At 46.8% G+C, this 22,146-nt stretch overlaps 1 protein-coding gene across 1 annotated transcript in view; it reads right to left on the bottom strand.

Moving 5' to 3' along the window:
- Window positions 1-8,278: 8,278 nt before the first annotated feature.
- POLD4 (DNA polymerase delta 4, accessory subunit) overlaps window positions 8,279-22,146 on the bottom strand; it is a gene marked incomplete at its 5' end in the record, with an annotated part of 16,047 nt that continues 2,179 nt past the window's right edge. The window contains 3 exons of the mRNA XM_083150019.1: window positions 8,279-11,521; window positions 19,447-19,558; window positions 20,205-20,282. Of these exons, the coding sequence (XP_083006145.1) occupies window positions 11,458-11,521; window positions 19,447-19,558; window positions 20,205-20,282 (254 nt within the window). The remainder of the gene's footprint in view (window positions 11,522-19,446; window positions 19,559-20,204; window positions 20,283-22,146) is intronic.

Here is a 22,146-nt window from a genome sequence, read left to right as displayed (position 1 = left end):
AATCATTCTTCTCCAATTAGGACAATCCCTTCCCCTCTCCTCGCCCAGCCTGCCATCTGATGCATTTCTGGTCGGCAGGGTCACAGCCTTAATCACAGAACACACAAATCAGGCGCTGTAATACAGCAGGAAATACAAATAACCCGTTCAAAAGCGGGCAGCAGATCAGGCATGTCCAAACGATGGCCCGCCATCGACTTATGTTGACATAGACATTACAAATGGTAAAAAAATCACGTTGACCTTTTTTACATGTCGATCTTTTTCAGGTGTCCACCTCCTAGACCAGTGGTTCCCAACCCTGGTCCTCAAGTACCCCCAACAGTGCACGTTTTCCAGGTCACCCGGCAGGTGCACTCATTATTCAGGCACATTTGAAAAGATCCACAGGTGGAGCTAATTATAGCACTTGTGATTCTGTGTGGAGACCTGCAAAACGTGCACTGTTGGGGGTACTTGAGGACCAGGGTTGGGAACCACTGTCCTAGACCCGTATCCCTTGATTACTGCAGATATTCAATGAGATACTTAACCTGTAATAGATTTTGGGATATTATGTTTATTATTTTTTTAGGTCTCGGGAGTGTTCACTGGATTTTTATAGGACATCATGTTCTCATTTATAGCAGAAAGAAGGACTTATTTTGAGTCTAAATAATCCCAACTTTTTCGGTACTTATTTCCTAGCACGGCGCCCGTCGGGGTTGATCGCATACCTTAAGTTAAGGTATGCAATCAACGCGATGGACGCGATTTTCTGTCAATTACCAGCCTTTATTGCCGGCAATGAGAAAATCGCATTGATTGCGTCCATCGCGTGCCATTATAATGGCATGCGATGCGAGCGACGCGATCAACGCGATTTTCTCATAGAGATCAATGTTAAATTAGCTGTCAAAGGCAAAATCGCGTCGATCGCATGCCATGGCATGCGATCGACGCGATTTTACATAGGGAACAATGTGAAATAGGTCAATGTGCCCATTTTTACCCTCATGGGTATTAAGTATGGTAAATGGTCCCCCATTCTTAACGCCTGCCCACTATTAACGCCAACCCGAAGCGTGGCGTGGGCAGCGGTACGCGTCCTCCGACCTTTTCATACCCTCACTATCCACGTCGGCATGGAGTTGATTTTATAAAGTGTGGCTAGTGCAGCGAGCCACCGAGCCCGAAGCGTGGCGAGCGGACGCGTAATACCTGTGAAGTTATGCGCGTCCCCTCGCGGGGCTCGCCACACTTTCTATTCTCAACTCCACGCCGACGTGGATAGTGGGGGTATGAAAAGGTTGGAGGACGCGTACCGCCGCCCCTCGCGGGCTTGCTGCGCTCGCCACGCTTCGGGTTGGCGTTCATCGTGGGGTGGCGTTAACAATGGGGGACCATTTCACCCATGGGGGGGTATGCAATTAAAATTGGGGTTTCGGGGGCTTTTAACATTGGGCCCAATGGTAAAATGGTCTCAGGGACCACTTTACATTGATTCCAATGTAAAAATCGTGTCCATCGCATGCGATTTGGTTGCATGCAATGCGATAGACGCAATTTTTTTGGTCCCGATGCTTGAGATAAAAATCGCTGGCGCCGTGCTAGGAAACCCTTTTTACTTTTTAAGTTGCATCGTAACAATATATTCACAGTTGGTAGAAAATGTGCTGCTCTGGACGTTCCTCCCTCCCCTTAGTTACAATTGCTTTGGAATGTAGTCGGCATCCCGACGGACAGGATGTCAGCAGTCAGAAGAGCCGAAGCCGCAATCCCACCACCTATGAGAATGCCGACGCCGGAATTCCAAACATAAGTATGCCATAGAGGGGAGGGTTAGGGTTTGTTTATTGGCTCGTTCCTGTTGGGATTGTGGCAGTTTGGGATGCTCGTGTCGGCATTGTGAGAGTCGTCATCCTGGCTTCCAGTAACTTGTACCCAACCAGCTCCCTTCCTGTGTCCCACCTGGCTGAGATGTGAGTAGAGGTGTAAGTAAATGCTAATATTCCACACCATAGACATATTGCCGGGCTGTGCGCTTAGTACCCAAGTGGCTTGGAGCGCCTGCTGCAGGGCTTTCTGTATTTGTGACTTACACAAGCCAGCAATTACAATTGTCCCTGCAGAGACTGTTTCCCCCCAGGGCGAGTTCCGTTGTTTATGAAGCAAATGACACCAGGAACAGGAGTGTCTCATTGTAGTGACATAGGGCCTTATTCTGGTTCACTCTTTCTGACAAAATCCTTCTTAGATGGACAAAACCATGTGCACTGCAGGGGGGCAGATGTAACTTGTGCAGAGAGAATTAGATTTGGGTTGGGTTTTACTTCAAAGTGAGATCTATATTGCAGTGTAAAAATAAAGCAGCCAGAATTTACCCTGCACAGAAACAAAATAACTCATCCAAAGCTAAATCTCTCTGCACATTTTACATCTGCCCCACCTGCAGTGCACATGGTTTTGTCCATCTAGGAAGGATTTTGTCAGAGTTAACTAGAATAAGGCCCTCAGTCTCACCACACTACCGGACCCTGTCTACTCTGTGATTTCCAAGTCACCAAAGTTACAGCAAGTTGTCAGGTTGCTTCAGGTTTAAGTGCACAGACAATGGTCTGGCCAGGTTACTGGGACATTAGAGACCACAGGCCGGAGATCTCATGTTAAGGTCTTTTGCATAGTTAGGCCGGTTTCACACACTCCGGCTTCTGCTGCAGCCGGATCCCGCCACTGGAAGGGACGGCTGCTGGGCTGTGGCCATCCCCTCCATGATAAAGTACTGTGTGCGGCACGGCTCCCTGGCCGTGCGGGATTTCACCGTCCGGCAGGAGCCAGAGTGTGTGAAACCGGCCTAACTTAGCTAGGAATTGGAAGAGGACAACGGCAATAATAGGTAGCCATGCTGGGGGAGCCAAAAAAATGGCCGGCGGATACATTGCAATGACAAACCCACTTCACGCAGCTAGACCACAGTAATCAAGACGTCACCAGAGAGATGAGGTGGTATTCTATAATCGCCAGGACATGTGTTGTTTACTACATACACAGATCCCTACCCTTTGCTATTTAACCCTTTATCGGTCACATTGCCTTTGTAGAAAGCAAATATTTTTCCTTGTGGCTGCAGTACTCCAGTTTCACCACCAGGTGGTAATGGTTAAAATAACCAAGGTACAAAATAAGTCACCTGTGCTCAAGGAGGGAGGTATATCACTGAAAACTGTGCTGCTAATATATATTGAGGACCTAGGCTAAGGATGCCTGGTGTAGGGTCTACCACACCAATCCTGCACAACTCATAGATTATATTCCTGCTGATATGGACATTTCACACTGGTGTACAAGGGAGACTTGTCTGGAGCAAATGGCTGGAGAGTAGGGGTTAGCCAAAGTGAAATAACGCCCATTGCAAGCCCGCGATTAGCTGCAAATCCGTTCGGACGTGCTCCTCATTGAATGATTTCCCAGTGTGCAGTCTCTGCGTAGCACAGGACTAACGCCGGCCACACAACAGACCAACTTTCCTCCAACCATCCAACTAGTTGCTTGGATGGAATAAAAATGTGGTAATGTATGGAAGCAAAGGACATGTGCAAACCCATGAAAATGGACAAAAACATTCATTCAAATTGTTTAAAGCAAACAGGTTCAACTACAGTACCGCGTCCGAGAGACAGTTTTTGTCCTTTTCGAGATTTTGGGAGCAAATTTCTGTAGTAAATATTACATTTGCTCCCATCCAGTACCAGATTTTTATTCCATCAAAGCAACTAGTTGGATGGTTGGAGGAAAGTTGGTCTGATGTGTGGCCAGCATTACGTGGCCAGTGCAATAGAAACAGGCTAATCGGGGCCGAAGCTGGCGTCACATGACTTCCCCCTCAAATGCCTGGGGAGGCCCACGTTTTCCCTGACACTCCAGGTAAACGCATGGTTGCCTACCTGACCCTCTCCTTCAGGGAGAATATGCTCTGTTCCTGGGCTTCCCTGGTAATGTATGATTGCCAGCACCTGTGGGGAGCTAGGTAATTGGTAAGAAAGACGTTTCACCACAGGTGATGGCAATCAGACATTACCAGGGAAGTCCAGGAACAGAGCATTTTCTCCCTCATGGAGAGGGGTCAGGTTTGCAACCCTGGGTTAGGTTGACAGGCCATAAGGTCGATACATGCATTAGGTTGACAGTGCAAAGGTCGACATCGTGTTTTCGCTGATTTATTTTCAGCCAAACGTCAACATGGACACTGAACTGTAGCACCACATACGCTCGCCATGCTTCGGGCACACTATTTTACTCTCCCTCCACGCCCTAGTGGATGGTAGGGCATGAAATTCCACCTGTCATCTCGGATTCAGTATGAAATCCCGGCGGTCGGGATCCCAGCGTTCAAAATCCCGACGCCGGAATCCCGTCCGCCGAAATCCCGACAAGGGGGGGACGTGGATCGTCTCCCCTTGCCGGCTCGCTGCGCTCGCCACGCAGCGGGCCCGGTGCCTCGCTACGCTCGGCACACTAATTTATTCTCCCTCCAGGGGTGTCGTGGACACCCAAGGAGGGAGTAAGTTTCGGGATTTCGGCGGTCGGGATTCCGGCGTCGGGATTCTGAACGCCGGGATTTTAACTGCATCCCGTCGGCACATGTCGGCTTCAAAAACATAAAAAAAAAAACATGTCAACCTTTTGACCTAATGCATGTGTCGACCTAATGATCTAGACACATGTCGACCTAATGCAAAATTGCTTTCACTTTCTGTTAAGAGACCTTTTAGCACATAAAGGAGGTTTTTTTTTTATATTTATTACGCAATTTAACAATTCTACGCAGAGTAGCCCACCCCCAAAGAAATAAACAAAGGAGTCATTTACTTAAAGAACATCTTTATAATAATATAAAACTATAGACAATGTGCAAAATAACAGCTGATCACAGCACTGCTGCCATGACTGCTTTATAGTATACAACAAAAAGATTCTGGGGCAACAAAACAATAAATCTGGGCAATGCTGTGGGGACATTTCTGGCCAGGGAAATTGTAACGAGAAATAAGATATTGTACGATGCTCTCGATACGGCGTTTTGTCACCTAACGCATCCAGAAATTGCTAAATGTGGTCAGGTCATTTTGTGGGGCGCAGTCTGACCCCCTTTCACACATAGCAGCAAATTACTGGGTTCAAAAATGAATTTGATGAATTACACGGGTAATTTGTGTAGTGTGAAAGGGTCAACCCAGGTCGCAAAACCTGGGTCGACGACCCTGGTAAAAAAGCAGGGTCATTGAACCGGGATGAGCCTTTCACACTATAAAAATGACTGGGTAGAACTGCTTCACCTGGTAAGTTGCTGTTATTTCTGAAATAAAAATTTAATTTTCACTTTCATGAGGGAATGTAGCAGACATCAGAATGAAGCGCATCGCACCTAATCACCGGGTTCAAGCCGGTACTTGGTGCAATGTGAAAGGGGTGACCGGTTACAGCAAACCGGTAACAACATGGCAATACGAACCGGTTAAAAAGAAGGGTTCTTACCGTTTCGTTGCTGTGTTGCTTGGCGGTGTGAACGGGTTAATCGAGCGAGCGATTAACACTATGGAGGAGGCGGTGCTTAGAGCAGCGCCAGCTCTAAACCCTGCCTCCTCCCCTGCCACCGATGACGCTCCACCGCGCCCCCGGATGATGTCAGTGAACCGGCAATATTGCCGGTTCGATGATGCGATGTGAACAGACCGCACATGCAGGGTCACACCGGGACTGAACCGTTTCAAAGTAACCATGCGACCTTGTATTTGTGGTCTGAAAGCGGTATTAGAGATAACAGTGTGATTTCAGCAGAATACTAAAATAGGCATTTGATCACTGATTCGTATTCCCTGAGCTATGCCGTCCCACTGTTCAGCCATTTTGTGTGGCCTCTGTGCAGCCGTCATCACCAGCAATGTCTTCTCCTCAGATAGCATATGCACACCACAGGCTGAAATGGGGTATAAAAAGCACAGGTCATTGGATAATGTCTAATATAACTATAACAATGCACATGTTACTATATAAAGCCATTAGTGACTGACCTCAGGCTGAGGCTGCACAAAAGGTTCTCAATCTGTGACTGAAATTGGGGTGTTTGAAGTCCTATGTATACCCCTATAAGCCCAGGCAAATATGGCTCTGACCCAGGTTTTTACACAGTGTTGTAATCCAGCTTGTAGAACCCCTTTCACAGTACACAACAGAGCTGGGATTTTCCTGGGTCCAACCAATCAGACATAAGGCGGGAAAATTATCCTGCCGCAAGTCCTGGGAATAACCCTGGTCCGTCCATCCCTTAACCATACTTACACTACTGCTGATCTATAAGCCCCCTGTATGCACACCCATACCAGCACTCACTTCCTGCCTTACCGTACATTCACCATTGCTGATCTATAAGCCCCCTGTATGCACACCCATACCAGCTCTCACTTCCTGCCTTACCGTACTAACACCACTGCTGATCTATAAGCCCCCTGTATGCACACCCATACCAGCTCTCACTTCCTCCCTTAACGTACTAACACCACTGCTGAGCTATAAGCTCCCTGTATGCACACCCATACCAGCTCTCACTTCCTGCCTTACCATACTAACACCACTGCTGATCTATAAGCCCCCTGTATGCACACCCATACCAGCTCTCACTTCCTCCCTTAACGTACTAACACCACTGCTGAGCTATAAGCTCCCTGTATGCACACCCATACCAGCTCTCACTTCCTGCCTTACCGTACATTCACCATTGCTGATCTATAAGCTCCCTGTATGCACACCCATACCAGCTCTCACTTCCTGCCTTACCGTACATTCACCATTGCTGATCTATAAGCCCCCTGTATGCACACCCATACCAGCTCTCACTTCCTGCCTTACCGTACTAACACCACTGCTGATCTATAAGCCCCCTGTATGCACACCCATACCAGCTCTCACTTCCTCCCTTAACGTACTAACACCACTGCTGATCTATAAGCCCCCAGTATGCACACCCATACCAGCTCTCACTTCCTGCCTTACCATACTAACACCACTGCTGAGCTATAAGCCCCCTGTATGCACACCCATACCAGCTCTCACTTCCTGCCTTACCGTACTAACACCACTGCTGAGCTATAAGCTCCCTGTATGCACACCCATACCAGCTCTCACTTTCTGCCTTACCGTGCATTCACCATTGCTGATCTATAAGCTCCCTGTATGCACACCCATACCAGCTCTCACTTCCTGCCTTACCATACTAACACCACTGCTGATCTATAAGCCCCCTGTATGCACACCCATACCAGCTCTCACTTCCTGCCTTACCGTACATTCACCATTGCTGATCTATAAGCCCCCTGTATGCACACCCATACCAGCTCTCACTTCCTGCCTTACCGTACATTCACCATTGCTGATCTATAAGCCCCCTGTATGCACACCCATACCAGCTCTCACTTCCTGCCTTACCGTACATTCACCATTGCTGATCTATAAGCCCCCTGTATGCACACCCATACCAGCTCTTACTTCCTGCCTTACCATATTAACACCACTGCTGATCTATAAGCTCCCTGTATGCACACCCATACCAGCTCTCACTTCCTGCCTTACCGTACTAACACCACTGCTGATCTATAAGCCCGCTGTATGCACACCCATACCAGCTCTCACTTCCTGCCTTACCATACTAACACCACTGCTGATCTATAAGCTCCCTGTATGCACACCCATACCAGCTCTCACTTCCTGCCTTACCGTACTAACACCACTGCTGATCTATAAGCTCCCTGTATGCACACCCATACCAGCTCTCACTTCCTGCCTTACCATACTAACACCACCACTGATCTATAAGCCCCCTGTATGCACACCCATACCAGCTCTCACTTCCTGCCTTACCGTACATTCACCATTGCTGATCTATAAGCCCCCTGTATGCACACCCAAAACAGCTCTCCCTTCCTGCCTGCACATCCCTTACCATTGTTAATGGTGATTAAAATATAACCAGAGTGACGATAAGTGAAAAGCGTTGGTTACGTAATAAGTCCGCAACCAACGTACCCTTTATACCTAACTGCGTGCGAACAAAACGTAGCGCAGCACAGCGTACAGTCTATTGTATGTTATACACCAATAACCGATACCTTAATAAGAGATCCTTTCGCAGGACTTTGTCTCCAATTGTGCGAATATACCTTAAAGGACAGAGTCCGCAATGTAAGGACAGAGTCCTTAATGTACCTTATCGCTATTATGCGAATAACTAGACACGACCACTGAATAGAAGTAAGGAGGTTAGAACTCCGTAATAAGATTGTATTAAAGTCCCTAATGGACAAAAGGGGGTTACAGAAATAAGAATAAACAGGTATAACAAGTGATACAATACAATGACAATGAATACTAAACAAACTCTGCTAAAGGGAAAGAATACAAATACAAGACACAATCAGCCAATCAATACAATAAGGATAAATACCGTGATAAATGCAACCGTTTACCGTGGTCATCTAGTATGTGAGAAGCAGTCCGGTCAGAGCTCACTATCGTTCAGGAATGAGCGATAGTCCGGTAGGAAGGTCCAGGGAAAGTAGATGTGCCGAAGAGAGCGAGCCTGCTCCGGGTCGCCTATCTTATAGGGTCAGAAAGGGGAGGTCAAAGGCCATTCTCATTGGTCAGAGATCATATGTCCGGTCCACTGGGATTGGAGGTTAGACGCTGTACCTGGTCTGACCAGGTGCAGGGGAGTGAACTTTAAGAGTCCTTTGTTCTGTGGTTTCGGCGTCAGCAAGGATAAGAACCGGTTTGAGCTAGTTTCCTTTGTTAACTACTTACAACAGAAACTGTCTCTGGAATATGGATTATGTCCATATCTCTCGGGCAATGTACATTGCGATATATTCGCAATGACCGGAATACTTCGCATAATGAGCTGAACGGAACGGTACTAAACACGATACAGATAGATGTATGCAGGGCTAACTAAGCTATGTGTGGCGTTCTAAACCTTTAACTATATTTTACTTAGGGTCAGTATGTATTTATGAATTTATGTGTGATAGTATGGCTACTCTTCTGGTCCACTTTGCCACGCATACTCGGGTATGGAAACTTTATTTGCGCAACTCTGCGAACCAAAATGGCGGCCATACTATCCTAAAATGGCGTGTGTGTAACTCGACTTCCATAGTCCACCCTTTAACAGTAATTATAAAACTGTTACAATACAAAAACATTTCACACGACAATACAGAAATTCATAATCCTAACAGAGAAATTTGAGATACATGAATTAAACATATAAGGGGAGTAAGCCATCTGCTCTCGGCCGATCCAGGATCATGGATAAACGATGGGCCGCATTTATCGAACAACCTACTCAGGGTCACGAAGGATAATGTACAATTTTGGGATAAAAATAAAAACAGGGGTGGTTACAACATATACACGTTCACAAATATGGTTTCCTTAAAGGGAGGTGGTTTCAATTTTAGGGTCATATACCAAACCCTGGTCTTCCTCTGTATCTCTCGTTCTTACACTCATGATTTCGGTACGTTTTGTCTTTCCCCGGGTCACCACCTTTATACATTTGAACAATAGCACAAAGACTATGATGGCACCACCGATACAGAGAAGGAGTTTTCCTATACTAGCTATGATCCCTTGCGCCCATTCTCCTAAACCAGAGAACCAGTGCATTGGATTCAACCAGGAGGTCCATTCACTAACTTTGTTACCTATTTCTACCAGGCTGATATTATGTTCCCTTCTAAATTCCCATTTAAGCTGAAGAATCTCATCCATCCGGTGATCGATGATTTCTTCTGGGTCTTCAGTATTGTTGGTGATGTATGTACAACATTTCACCCCAAACTGTGTAGAAAGGGTGACACAATATCCTCCTGTCATAGCTGTCAGATAGTTCAACACCATCCGATGTTGGACCAGCTCTCTTTTGTATGCTTGCAACTCTTTCCCAGTGTATCTAAAGGTGTCATCATAAATCTCAGTGATGTTATCTACCAAGCTGGCTAATGCTTGTATATATTTAAAATTTATGACTCCTCTGGCGGTATGGGTGATGTCTAAAGCAATGAGGAGTTGGATACCGAACGACTCGTGTATCATTTCGGAAGCTAGGGGTACTTTCCTGATGGTTAAATCCCTTTTATGGATTTGGTCATAATGGGTATGAGTGTAAGGAGGAGAAATACCTCTGTGTATGTTCATCATCTCATCATGTGTGAGGGTCATCACTTCCGGTAACACTCTGCCTAGATAACAAATACCAACGTAGTTCATGGAGAGCCATTTGTACGCCCTCCTACCACAAATATAATAAACATCGTCAGGGAGAAAATAGGGGACAGAGTATTTCATGATCTTGTCACACATTATCCATAAGAACATCCCCGTCCCCTGTTCCCTGACTTGTTCCTCACAGATTTCTGGCTGTAGGGTTACATTACAGTAGCCGGCTGATACTCTGCCGGCCATCATTTTACTTCTCTTCACCGTGTAGACGTATTTATAGTGTCTCCCACTGGTTCGGATTTTTAACAACAATTCCTTATCAATAGGCTCTCCATCTGGACGCTGGGAGTAAGTCATTGTCTGGTTATGCCATGTCACTTCCCAAGTACCAATCGCTTTGGAACTTGAGAAGTTCATACATACCAGGGATTTATCCACTTGGTATGGGTGTAATCTAAGACTAGGGGACCTGGTATACAGGTATCTCTTATCCAATGGCCTCCCCTTATTTAATACGCTTATCTCTGAAATATTAAGCGGGTATGGGACTAGGCCTACACTACTCCTTTTATGTAACACTTGTGAACACACCCAGCATTCTGTTTGGTTTAAAACCTTACCCACTAGTGAGTGGTAATCACTCAAGGGATGTCGGCCGGTAGTTGCCTTACTTGTCGACTGACATCGCTGGATGCATTCTTCTTCCATTTTAGGTTGACAATATCTACAGACACAGTACTCACCAGACAATAACTCATCACATAGCCCTTGAACTACGTTTCCCTCATACCTTTTACCTTCTCCTGTCATGGGCAAAGTTTCAAGCTGGTTTAGGGATTCTACCTCGCCCATATCTGGGTCCATTATTACACTGTCAGAACTCCGCTCCGATCGCTCTAGGATGTGGCAGCCACCGAGTATCTTTGGGTGAATAAAAGAACACAGAAAGAAAACAAAGACATATATGCATAGCTGTGAACCTTTTGCTTGGAGTCCTTCCATCATCTCTACCAGGGGACTTTTATTTTGCTCTGCTCTTAGACCTTTGTTCGCTCAGGTTGCTCGACCTTGGCTGCTTCTCAGTGTTCCCGAAACAATGCTTCTAGCGACACTTCTTCTCTCTCGCTCTCTGCACACTGGGACTCTGGGTTACTGGCTTTCTTGCAGTGGGACGAATGTATCCAAGTCTCTCTCTCTGCGACTTTAATTGATGTAGTGCTGGTCAACAAAACTTGGTACGGTCCTTCCCAACGGTCTATCAAACAACCTGAGCGTAAAAAATTTCGGATCATAACAAAGTCTCCTGGTTTAAGATTATGACAATTCTCTGTAGGCATATCAGGGTTCAGTAGTTTCAGCTGCTTTTGTTGCTCCCTTAGCTGTTTGTTTAGCTTTAGGAGATACTGTACAGTTAGCTCATTGTTACATTTGAGATCATCCTGTGGGTCTATCATGATGTGTGGCTGCCGACCAAACAATATCTCGAAGGGGGACAAGTTGAGCGGAGTCCTGGGAGTGGTCCTAATGCTATATAGCACAATAGGCAGTGCCTCTGGCCATAACAACCCTGTTTCAGCCATAACTTTACCCAATTTGTTCTTAATAGTACCATTCATTCTCTCAACTTTGGCGCTCGCCTGGGGACGATATGGAGTATGAAGTTTACTATTAATCCCCAGGAGTTTACACATGATTTGGAAGACCTCTCCTGTGAAATGAGTGCCTCTGTCACTCTCAATGACCTTTGGGATACCATACCTACAGACAAACTCCTGACATATTTTCTTTGCTGTAAAGGTAGCAGTGTTGGAGGCAGCGGGGAAAGCCTCCACCCAGCTAGAAAACATGTCAACACAAACTAATACATATTTCAAATTCCTACAGGGTGGTAACTGTATGAAGTCGATTTGTATTACCTGGAAAGGGCCTTCTGTAGGAGGGATGTGGGATGGCTCTGTTGGGATGGCTTTTCCAACGTTCTTCCTCAAACAGGTGAGGCATGACATTGCCACTCTACCTGCTTGAGAAGCGAACCCTGGTGCACACCAGTAGGCCTTTACCAGCTTGCACATACCTTCCTTCCCAAGATGTGTCAGCCCATGGGCCGCCTCGGCTAGACTAGGAAGGTATGCTCTGGGGGCCACTGGTTTCCCGTGTCCATCTCTCCAAAGTCCGGTAGACTCTTGGCCACATCCCTTCGACTTCCATACTGCTCTTTCCTGTGGGGAACACAAATTCTGCATGTCTATCAGTTTGGATGTGGATACTATGTTCAGTGTACAAAGGTTGGTAGGATGGGTGAAAATATTTACAGGGCATGCGGCCCTTTTCGCTGCCTCATCAGCGCGGCTGTTACCAAGTGACACCGGGTCCTTCTCTGATGTGTGAGCTTTGCACTTGATAACAGCCACTCTGTCTGGAAGCTGAATAGCTCCCAGAAGTCTCCTAATATATGTCGCATGCGCCACTGGTGTGCCAGCCGCCGTCATGAAATTTCGGAGGCGCCATAGGGCTCCAAAATCATGGACTACTCCGAAAGCATATCTGGAGTCGGTATATATGTTGACTGATTTTCCTTGGGCCAGTTCACATGCTCTGGTCAGTGCCACCAGTTCCGCTACTTGTGCTGAGTGAGGTGGTCCCAAGGGTTCAGCTTCCACAATACCTTCTCCATCTACTACTGCGTAACCTGTGCACAGCTCTCCCGTGTCCGTCTGTCTATGACAGCTACCATCTGTGAATAAGGTTATGTCTACCTCACTTAATGGGCTGTCGCTTATGTCAGGACGTGCTGTGAAGGTCTGATTCAGGTAGGACATGCAATCATGTTTGTCCTCACTCTCACTAAACTCTGCTTTACCATATTCAGCAACATTCCCATCACCCTCCACCCTTTGTGCCTTGGAAGGCACATGAGGAAGGAATGTGGCTGGGTTTAGTGTGTTGCATCTTTTGATGGTAATATTTACTGGGGCCATCAGCGCCAGTTCCCATTTAGTGAACCGTGCTGAGGACACATGACGTGTTTGGGCAGAATTTAGGAGGGCAGAGACAGCATGGGGAGCATGAACAGTTAAATCGTGTCCCAACACTACGTCCTCACTCTTACTTACTAGTTGTGCTATTGCAGCCACACTTCGTAAGCAAGTTGGGAGTGAGCGTGCTACTGTGTCCAGCTGGCCACTGTAGTACGCTATTGGTCGGTTGGCATCACCATGTTTTTGTACAAGCACTCCTGCCGCACACCCACCTGATTCAGTTCCGTACAGTTCGAAGGGTTTCCCATAATCTGGCATTCCCAGTGCTGGGGCCTTTGTTAGGCTCACCTTTAGTTCCTCGAAAGCCAGTTCAGATTCCTCAGTATGAGAGACCCGATCTGGCTTAGTTGAGGAAACCATCTCTTGTAGTGGTAATGCCAGAATAGAGAAACCTGGGATCCAATTGCGACAGTATCCACACATGCCTAGGAACGTACGGATCTGATGCTGGGTCTGTGGCAGTACCATATTCTGAATCGCTTGGATTCTGTCGTCGGTGAGGTGTCTCAGCCCTTGGGTAAGGCAGTGGCCCAGATACTTAACCCTGGTCTGGCATAACTGCAGCTTATCCTTTGATACTTTATGTCCTGTCTCTGAGAGATGCATCAGCAGCTGTCTAGTGTCATCCACTGATGACTCCAGTGACTCAGAACACAACAATAAGTCATCAACATATTGTATCAGTATCGAACCACTCATGGGTTGAAAGGATTGTAAACAATCATGCAAGGCCTGGGAGAAGATGCTGGGGCTGTCTATGAATCCCTGGGGGAGTCGTGTCCAGGTATACTGTACTCCTCTGTAAGTAAAGGCGAACAGATACTGGCTGTCAGGATGCAAAGGGACGGAGAAGAATGCTGAACACAAATCAATGACTGTGAAATGAGTACAATGAGGTGGGATTTGCATTAGGATGACAGCTGGGTTTGGCACTACGGGGAATTGGCTCTCAACTACCTTGTTTACCCCTCTTAAATCCTGCACTAGTCTGTAGCCCCTCCCCCCGCTCTTTTTCACAGGAAAGATGGGACTATTGGCCGTGCTGGAAGTTCTAACTAGGATTTCCTGTTGGAGCAGTCGTTGGATCACTGGAAATACTCCTAGCTCAACTTCAGGTTTTAAAGGGTACTGCGGTATTTTTGGGGCTATCCTGCCTTCTTTTAAGCGGATTTCTACTGGAGCTACATTTGCCATTAGCCCAGCATCCTGTCCATCTTTAGTCCAAAGGGAACCCGGTATTTGTGCTGTAATTTCAGCTACCCTAGATGGATTTGATTCTACAACAGTGGAACACAACATTAGCCTCTGAGGACTGTCCAGCATATCTTGCACTTCTTGTGTAAGATTTTTAGGAGTGTCCAGGAATACCCCATCGGGGGTGCAATAGATGACACATCCCATTTTGCATAGTAAATCTCTACCCAGAAGGTTAGTCGGGGCCGCTGCAGCCAACAGGAAAGAATGTTTGGTATGCAAAGGCCCGATTGTAACCTCTGCTGGTTTCGTCAGTGGGTAATGTTGTATTTTTCCTGTTACCCCAATTGCCGCTACTGATTGGTTAGTGAAACCCAAGTGAAGAGGAGTGTTGAGAACAGATCTGGCCGCCCCTGTATCAACCAAAAAGGTTTGCCTTACTCCAGCTATATCAACCTTCACCTGAGGTTCTTCTCCAAGGTGTTGAGTTAATCTAACTGGCTGTAGGATACAGGTATGACCTGTTTCCTATTGTCTGACCTGCGTTGCCCTTAGCACAGTGTCAGCCATCAGATGGGGAGGAGGCATGTTGCGTGACCTGTCTGTCTCCTCCCATTGTCTAGGGGCTGGGTATCTCCGTGTCTCACCTCTGTGAGATTCCCATTCTCGCTTATGTGTTTGGTAACTCCTGGGGTTTCCTGCCCTACACTGAGCTGAGTAATGACCTTCCCTATTGCAGTTATAACAGATAATTTGCTTTCTACCTGTGTCCCTGGTGTTTCGTGGTTGGTATGCAGCTTTGTTTGGGGCATTAGTAAGGGCTTGGATGCTAACCATCATCAGTTTGTCAGTTTGCAGTTCTCTGCGTTTCTTGATGTTACGGTCGTGGTCTACAGCAGATTCCCGTAGGGCATCCACTGTCATTCCACGCCAATTTGGAAAAGAAGTTTGGACTCTAGCTCTCAGGTTTTCGTTAAGCCCTTCCACCAGCACAGAGACAATCAGCTCCCTCAGGTGGGGGTCGTCCTTAGGCTCGGAGACACCAGTGTACTTTGATACCGCCATCAGACCCCGGTTGAAATATTCGCTAGCTACTTCACCATCTTGTTGTTTGATAGTGAATATCTTGCTATATTCCACTGCTGCAGGAAAATACACTCCCAACTGTAAGTTAATCAGGCGTATATTCTCCTGGTTGATCTCATCATTTATCTCCTTGTCCACTTTCAATCCACTATCCTGAATGAATTTCGGGATGTCAATGTGAGTGGGGAGACAGGCCCTCAACATGATTCTCCAATCCTTGTTGGTGGGCTCATCAGAGTTTCCTAGATCCCTTACAAATTTCCGGCACAATGCCAGATCTTTCCTTGGGTCAGGGAAATCTGTAATGATGGACCGCAGCTCTAACCGTGTCCATGGGTTTAGCATGTTCATCTTTCTGGTAGGTATCACACCCTCTCTGTCTGCCTTACCATAGGGAACCTCCAGTGTGCGTACAGGGTATGTTTGTACCACATTTGCATTACTGGGACCTGCTTGGGAGTCAATTGTGTCCGTGCTGTGTGGTGCATCATTACCTGAGTCCAATACTATGCTGTTGGCATCAGCCGTCTCCTCCTCCTGTGCTGGGGCCTCAACAGCGGGTTGAGCTTTTCCCTCAATCATATTAATTGCATGAGAGACGGCCAGTGCCAACAGCTGCTCGTTTTCCTCTCGGGCTTCCTTGTAAGGGGATAAGACAGGGTACAGGTTAGCAACGGATACATTGTTACTTATACTTTTCTTATGAGTCATTATCCCCTTCGGCACATATGGGGGTGGGGGAGCTGTTTCTATTGTGGCGGCGGTTGCATTTATATTGTGGCTGATTGCGTCAGGTATTGCCAAACCTCTGCTTCCCCATTGTTCCTGTCCTTCCTTCTGCCACAATTTAAGAATATTTATATGCTTCACTCTCTCCTTACGACTGGAGAGTAGGCATATTTCATCTTTTACTGCCGATAAGATTTCTGGATCGAAGCTACCAACACTGGGAAATTCTAACTTGCTGCCTTGTGTCATTTTTCTCCATTTATTTTGGTAAACAACTGCGAGTTCACCGTGCTTCCTGCACATAATAAAAGCAGCCGATCCTTTTGGCCGGCTTGCTTCCTCCCTAACATGCACGTTATCACAGCGTGACCCGTTATTACCCATAGTTACAGGAATAAACGTTCACAGCTTAATAGATAATCGGTGGGTTATTTAAGTTGAGAGCTCCCCAACCACTCACTTCTCCACACAGCGACACTTCAACGCAATCAAGCGAAGAGCCCACAATGCGAGGTAATGTTACTCAATCACCAAGTCTTTCAACTAGCAGCGAACTTCTAGCCAACTTGCTTGATGCGGCACAATTTTTTCCAGGGTATAGCAAACTTGCTTTCCTATACCCCCAAAAATCGGATTTCTAAAGTAGCTAATCGGAAACAAGTGCGTTCCGATATATCTTCTTGTACCCTCCTAGCGGAATTAATTCCACTGAAGGGGCAGTTCCTATGGGCACGTCGTCACGTGAACCCGGGTCCTAACTGGACTGTCCTACACTGGACTACACTGCGCTGAGTCGTGCCGTCACACACCCGTTCGCCTCAGTTATGTTTCACACTGGGCGCTGGTTACACCTTGGTCTTATGCATATATTTGAAATATTTCTGTACAGAAAATCTTCCCAAGTTGGTAGCTTTTCACTGGATACTTATGCAGGTATAAATCCCTTATAACACTCTATAGGAATCTATTAAAATAATGCTTGAGTTGCTTGTTTAAAAAAAAAATGAACAAAAAGAAAAACTTATTTTCTTTTATTAATCACCGCCTCATTCGCAGTATATTGCTATACTGTTTAAATAAAGCTAGTGGTCAAATACTGTTCACCTTTGAGTTCCTATGTGTGCTGCATGTGCAGTACCAATGAACAGCCACGTGTGTACATGCACTGTTCACAGGCCGCCGATGAATCGGCCACCCACGTGTTCTATAGTGTATTTGCAAGGTTGCACTCGGGTTTCGCTATACGCAGTAATTGCGCTTAAATGTGGAATAAATCCCTTAACTCCGTCCGAAAGTTACGTATCAAGATGCGAAATAAATCCCGCACTTAATCCGTAAATCACGTACAAAGATGCGAAAATTTCCCGATGTGGGCACGTGCGCGCGCACCTTGCTTAATACACAATAGACGCTTTACGTTACTGCAAAAGGCCCAGGACTTGTCGCCACGTGGCGGAGTCCCTGTTTTTGCGGTAACTAACAATAAACAATTATAGTTTTGCACAGAGGGGATCCTCTGTGTACTATAATAAACACAGATTCCACATGTGCGAACCTTATCGCGCGTGGTACATATACTATAATAAACAAGCAGCCCAAAACACTATACCCCGTTAAACTACTTGTGGCAGGCAGAAGTACAGTTTACTAAACACTTAGGTATGATATGCTTTAAAACACGTGGCTTTCACTTATTGTACTCCGGGTTCAGCGCTAGCACTTCCCGAACCCCGCACCGCCGCGGACTCGGCCTATCCAGCAATGGAAACAAATAAATACTTCCACCCTTTTGCTGGTATAGGTCGAGTCGCACGCCTGGTACTGAGTTCTGGACTGTGGAGCGGACGGACGAGCCCCCAATTGTTAATGGTGATTAAAATATAACCAGAGTGACGATAAGTGAAAAGCGTTGGTTACGTAATAAGTCCGCAACCAACGTACCCTTTATACCTAACTGCGTGCGAACAAAACGTAGCGCAGCACAGCGTACAGTCTATTGTATGTTATACACCAATAACCGATACCTTAATAAGAGATCCTTTCGCAGGACTTTGTCTCCAATTGTGCGAATATACCTTAAAGGACAGAGTCCGCAATGTAAGGACAGAGTCCTTAATGTACCTTATCGCTATTATGCGAATAACTAGACACGACCACTGAATAGAAGTAAGGAGGTTAGAACTCCGTAATAAGATTGTATTAAAGTCCCTAATGGACAAAAGGGGGTTACAGAAATAAGAATAAACAGGTATAACAAGTGATACAATACAATGACAATGAATACTAAACAAACTCTGCTAAAGGGAAAGAATACAAATACAAGACACAATCAGCCAATCAATACAATAAGGATAAATACCGTGATAAATGCAACCGTTTACCGTGGTCATCTAGTATGTGAGAAGCAGTCCGGTCAGAGCTCACTATCGTTCAGGAATGAGCGATAGTCCGGTAGGAAGGTCCAGGGAAAGTAGATGTGCCGAAGAGAGCGAGCCTGCTCCGGGTCGCCTATCTTATAGGGTCAGAAAGGGGAGGTCAAAGGCCATTCTCATTGGTCAGAGATCATATGTCCGGTCCACTGGGATTGGAGGTTAGACGCTGTACCTGGTCTGACCAGGTGCAGGGGAGTGAACTTTAAGAGTCCTTTGTTCTGTGGTTTCGGCGTCAGCAAGGATAAGAACCGGTTTGAGCTAGTTTCCTTTGTTAACTACTTACAACAGAAACTGTCTCTGGAATATGGATTATGTCCATATCTCTCGGGCAATGTACATTGCGATATATTCGCAATGACCGGAATACTTCGCATAATGAGCTGAACGGAACGGTACTAAACACGATACAGATAGATGTATGCAGGGCTAACTAAGCTATGTGTGGCGTTCTAAACCTTTAACTATATTTTACTTAGGGTCAGTATGTATTTATGAATTTATGTGTGATAGTATGGCTACTCTTCTGGTCCACTTTGCCACGCATACTCGGGTATGGAAACTTTATTTGCGCAACTCTGCGAACCAAAATGGCGGCCATACTATCCTAAAATGGCGTGTGTGTAACTCGACTTCCATACCATCCTTACACCACTGCTGAGCTGTAAGCTCCCTCTATGCACACCCACAACAAAGCCCGTCCGCCAAGCACTTACTTGCACTGGTATTGGGAATCTGCACTGTGGGCCAACAAAATCACTTTTATGTTTTCTGGCGGGTCTAGTCCCAAATCCTTTGCCCTCTGCCATCGCTGCAATCGGGTGATACCTGAGGGAAAAGTAAAAGTTTCAAAGCTGAAAGAGCGGACAGATGCCATTAAGGAGAATTTGAATTGAAACATTCAATTATTTACCATAACGGGAGGCCTGTATCAAGACTTGGAGATAAAGTGGAGAATTTGCCCAACCAATCAGCTCCTAACGGTCATTTATCTAGCACAGTCTTTGAAATGACAGCAGCTGATTGGTTGGTATTAGGTGACTTATCCACTGTATTGCTCTCCAAGGCTTTATACATCTCCTTCACTGCAATGTAGGACTGTACTAGTTAAATACAACTAGAATAGTCTATAGGAGATAGAAATAGAGAATTAGGAATATAATACGCTTAGTGTCAGTCAGGTTTTGTAATAAATGTGGCTGTCCAATTAGTATCGTTAGCCAGGTGGTGACGAAGAAACAGTCGGAACATTGGCACTTCGTTGGCCACCGGAAGTGGACTTTTTACCTCGTCCCCCATAGAGGTATCCATGCACAATGGACTTTATTCAATGATGCTGTGGGGGGGGCTAGAGTGTCTGGAGGAGGAGTCAAGGCGGAGGTAGAGTGCACATGCATGTCAATGAGACTGATCCTTACCATGAGAAAAATATGCTGCTCCCCCTTATTCATGCACCAAATCAAGAAAATCTCACCTGTACATGGTCCGAAACGCCAGTCCAGGTCAAAGTGAATAAGTTCCTCTAAGGCGGATGGTTCTGAGGGTGGGGCACCTGCATGACAAGAGAGATACAGTAACAGCGGAAGGATCTGAGGGGGGGCACCTGCATAACAGGAGAGAGATACAGTAACAGCGGAAGGATCTGAGGGGGAGCACCTGCATAACAGGAGAGAGCTACAGTAACAGCGGAAGGATCTGAGGGGGAGCACCGGCATGACAGGAGAGATACAGTTACAACGGAAGGATCTGAGGGTGGAGCACCGGCATGACAGGAGAGATACAGTAACAACGGAAGGATCTGAGGGTGGAGCACCTGCATGACAGGAGAGATACAGTAACAACAGAAGGATCTGAGGGTGGAGCACCTGCATGACAGGAGAGATACAGTAACAGGGGAAGGATCTGAGGGGGAAGCACCTGTATGATAGGAGAGAGATACATTAACAGGGGAAGGATCTGAGGGGGAAGCACCTGTATGGCAGGAGAGAGATACAGTAACAATGGAAGGATCTGAGGGGGAAGCACCTGTATGATAGGAGAGAGATACAATAACAGGGGAAGGATCTTAGGGGGAAGCACCTGTATGGCAGGAGAGAGATACAGTAACAATGGAAGGATCTGAGGGGGAAGCACCTGCATGACAGGAGAGAGATACAGTAACATCAGAAGGATCTGATGGGGAAGCACCTCTATGACAGGAGAGAGATACAGTAACAGCGGAAGGATCTGAGGGGGAGGCACCTGTATGACGGAGAGAGATACAGTAACAGTGGGAGGATCTGAAGGTGGAGCTGATGTATGACAGGAGAGATACAGTAACAGCGGAAGGTTTTGTGGGTGGAGCACCTGCATGACAGGAGAGATACAGTAACAGTGGAAGGATCTGAGGGTGGAGCTGGTGTATGACAGGAGAGAGATACAGTAGCAACGGAAGGCTGTGAGTGCCAACATCACCATGGCTCTTCCTGCTTGCTCAGCATCTCTTATATATTTGGCTACATCTGTCACTCAAAGTGTGTCTGAAGCTGTAACGCTGGGTGGAGCCTCTGACTCACATGACTGACTCACATGACAGAGAACCAGCCCAGTGAGCCCACAGTGCCAGACACCCTCTGCCTCTCCGAGTTACACAGCAAAGACACAGCTACTCACCAGACACACCAGGTGAGCGCCCCCCACCTCCATACCTCCCAACATGACCCTCTCCAGGAGGGACAGAATGCTCTGTTTGTGGACTTCCATCTTAATTTATGATTGTCATCACCTGTTTTAAACAGGGTAATTGATAAGAAAAGTGTTTAAGCACAGGTTATGGTAATCCATAAATTAAGAAGAAAGTCCAGAAACAGAGCAATGTATCCCTCCTGGAGAGGGTCATGTTGGGAGGTATGCACCTCCCCCCCCCCCCCCCATTCACGGCAACCCCACAATTAAATGGCACATGTAAAACACTGACATGGCTATGGTCGACAATGAAAAAGGTTGACATGAGTTTTTGAAGATTTATTTTTCACTTTTTCAATGTTTTCATATTCATTCTCATGTGTCGACATGGACACCAATGAAGTGCCACACTTATGTCAACATTTACATGTGTTGACCTTTCTGTGTTGATTTTTTCTTGTGGCGATTCGCGGCACCCCCCGGCGACCCCCTCCCGCGATTCGCAGCACACCCCCCGCAATTCGCGGCGACTCCCGCGATTTGCGGCCCCATCCCATGACACCCCGCGACCCCCCCTCCCACGATTTGCGCCAACCCCCCGGGCCCCCCCTCCCGCGGTTCGCGGTACCCCCACCCCCCGCGACCCCCCCTACCGCGATTCCCCCCCTGACCCCCTGCCCCCGCGACTCACCCTCCCACGATTCACTGCAACCCCCCGTGTCCCCCCCCCTCCCACGATTCGCGGCACCCAA

This window comes from Crinia signifera, chromosome 6, assembly GCF_055691185.1.
Source record: "Crinia signifera chromosome 6, ASM5569118v1, whole genome shotgun sequence".
NCBI classification, from domain to species: domain Eukaryota; kingdom Metazoa; phylum Chordata; class Amphibia; order Anura; family Myobatrachidae; genus Crinia; species Crinia signifera.
The sequence above is the reverse complement of the archived record's forward strand: the minus strand, read 5'-3'. Positions and strand labels throughout refer to the sequence as shown.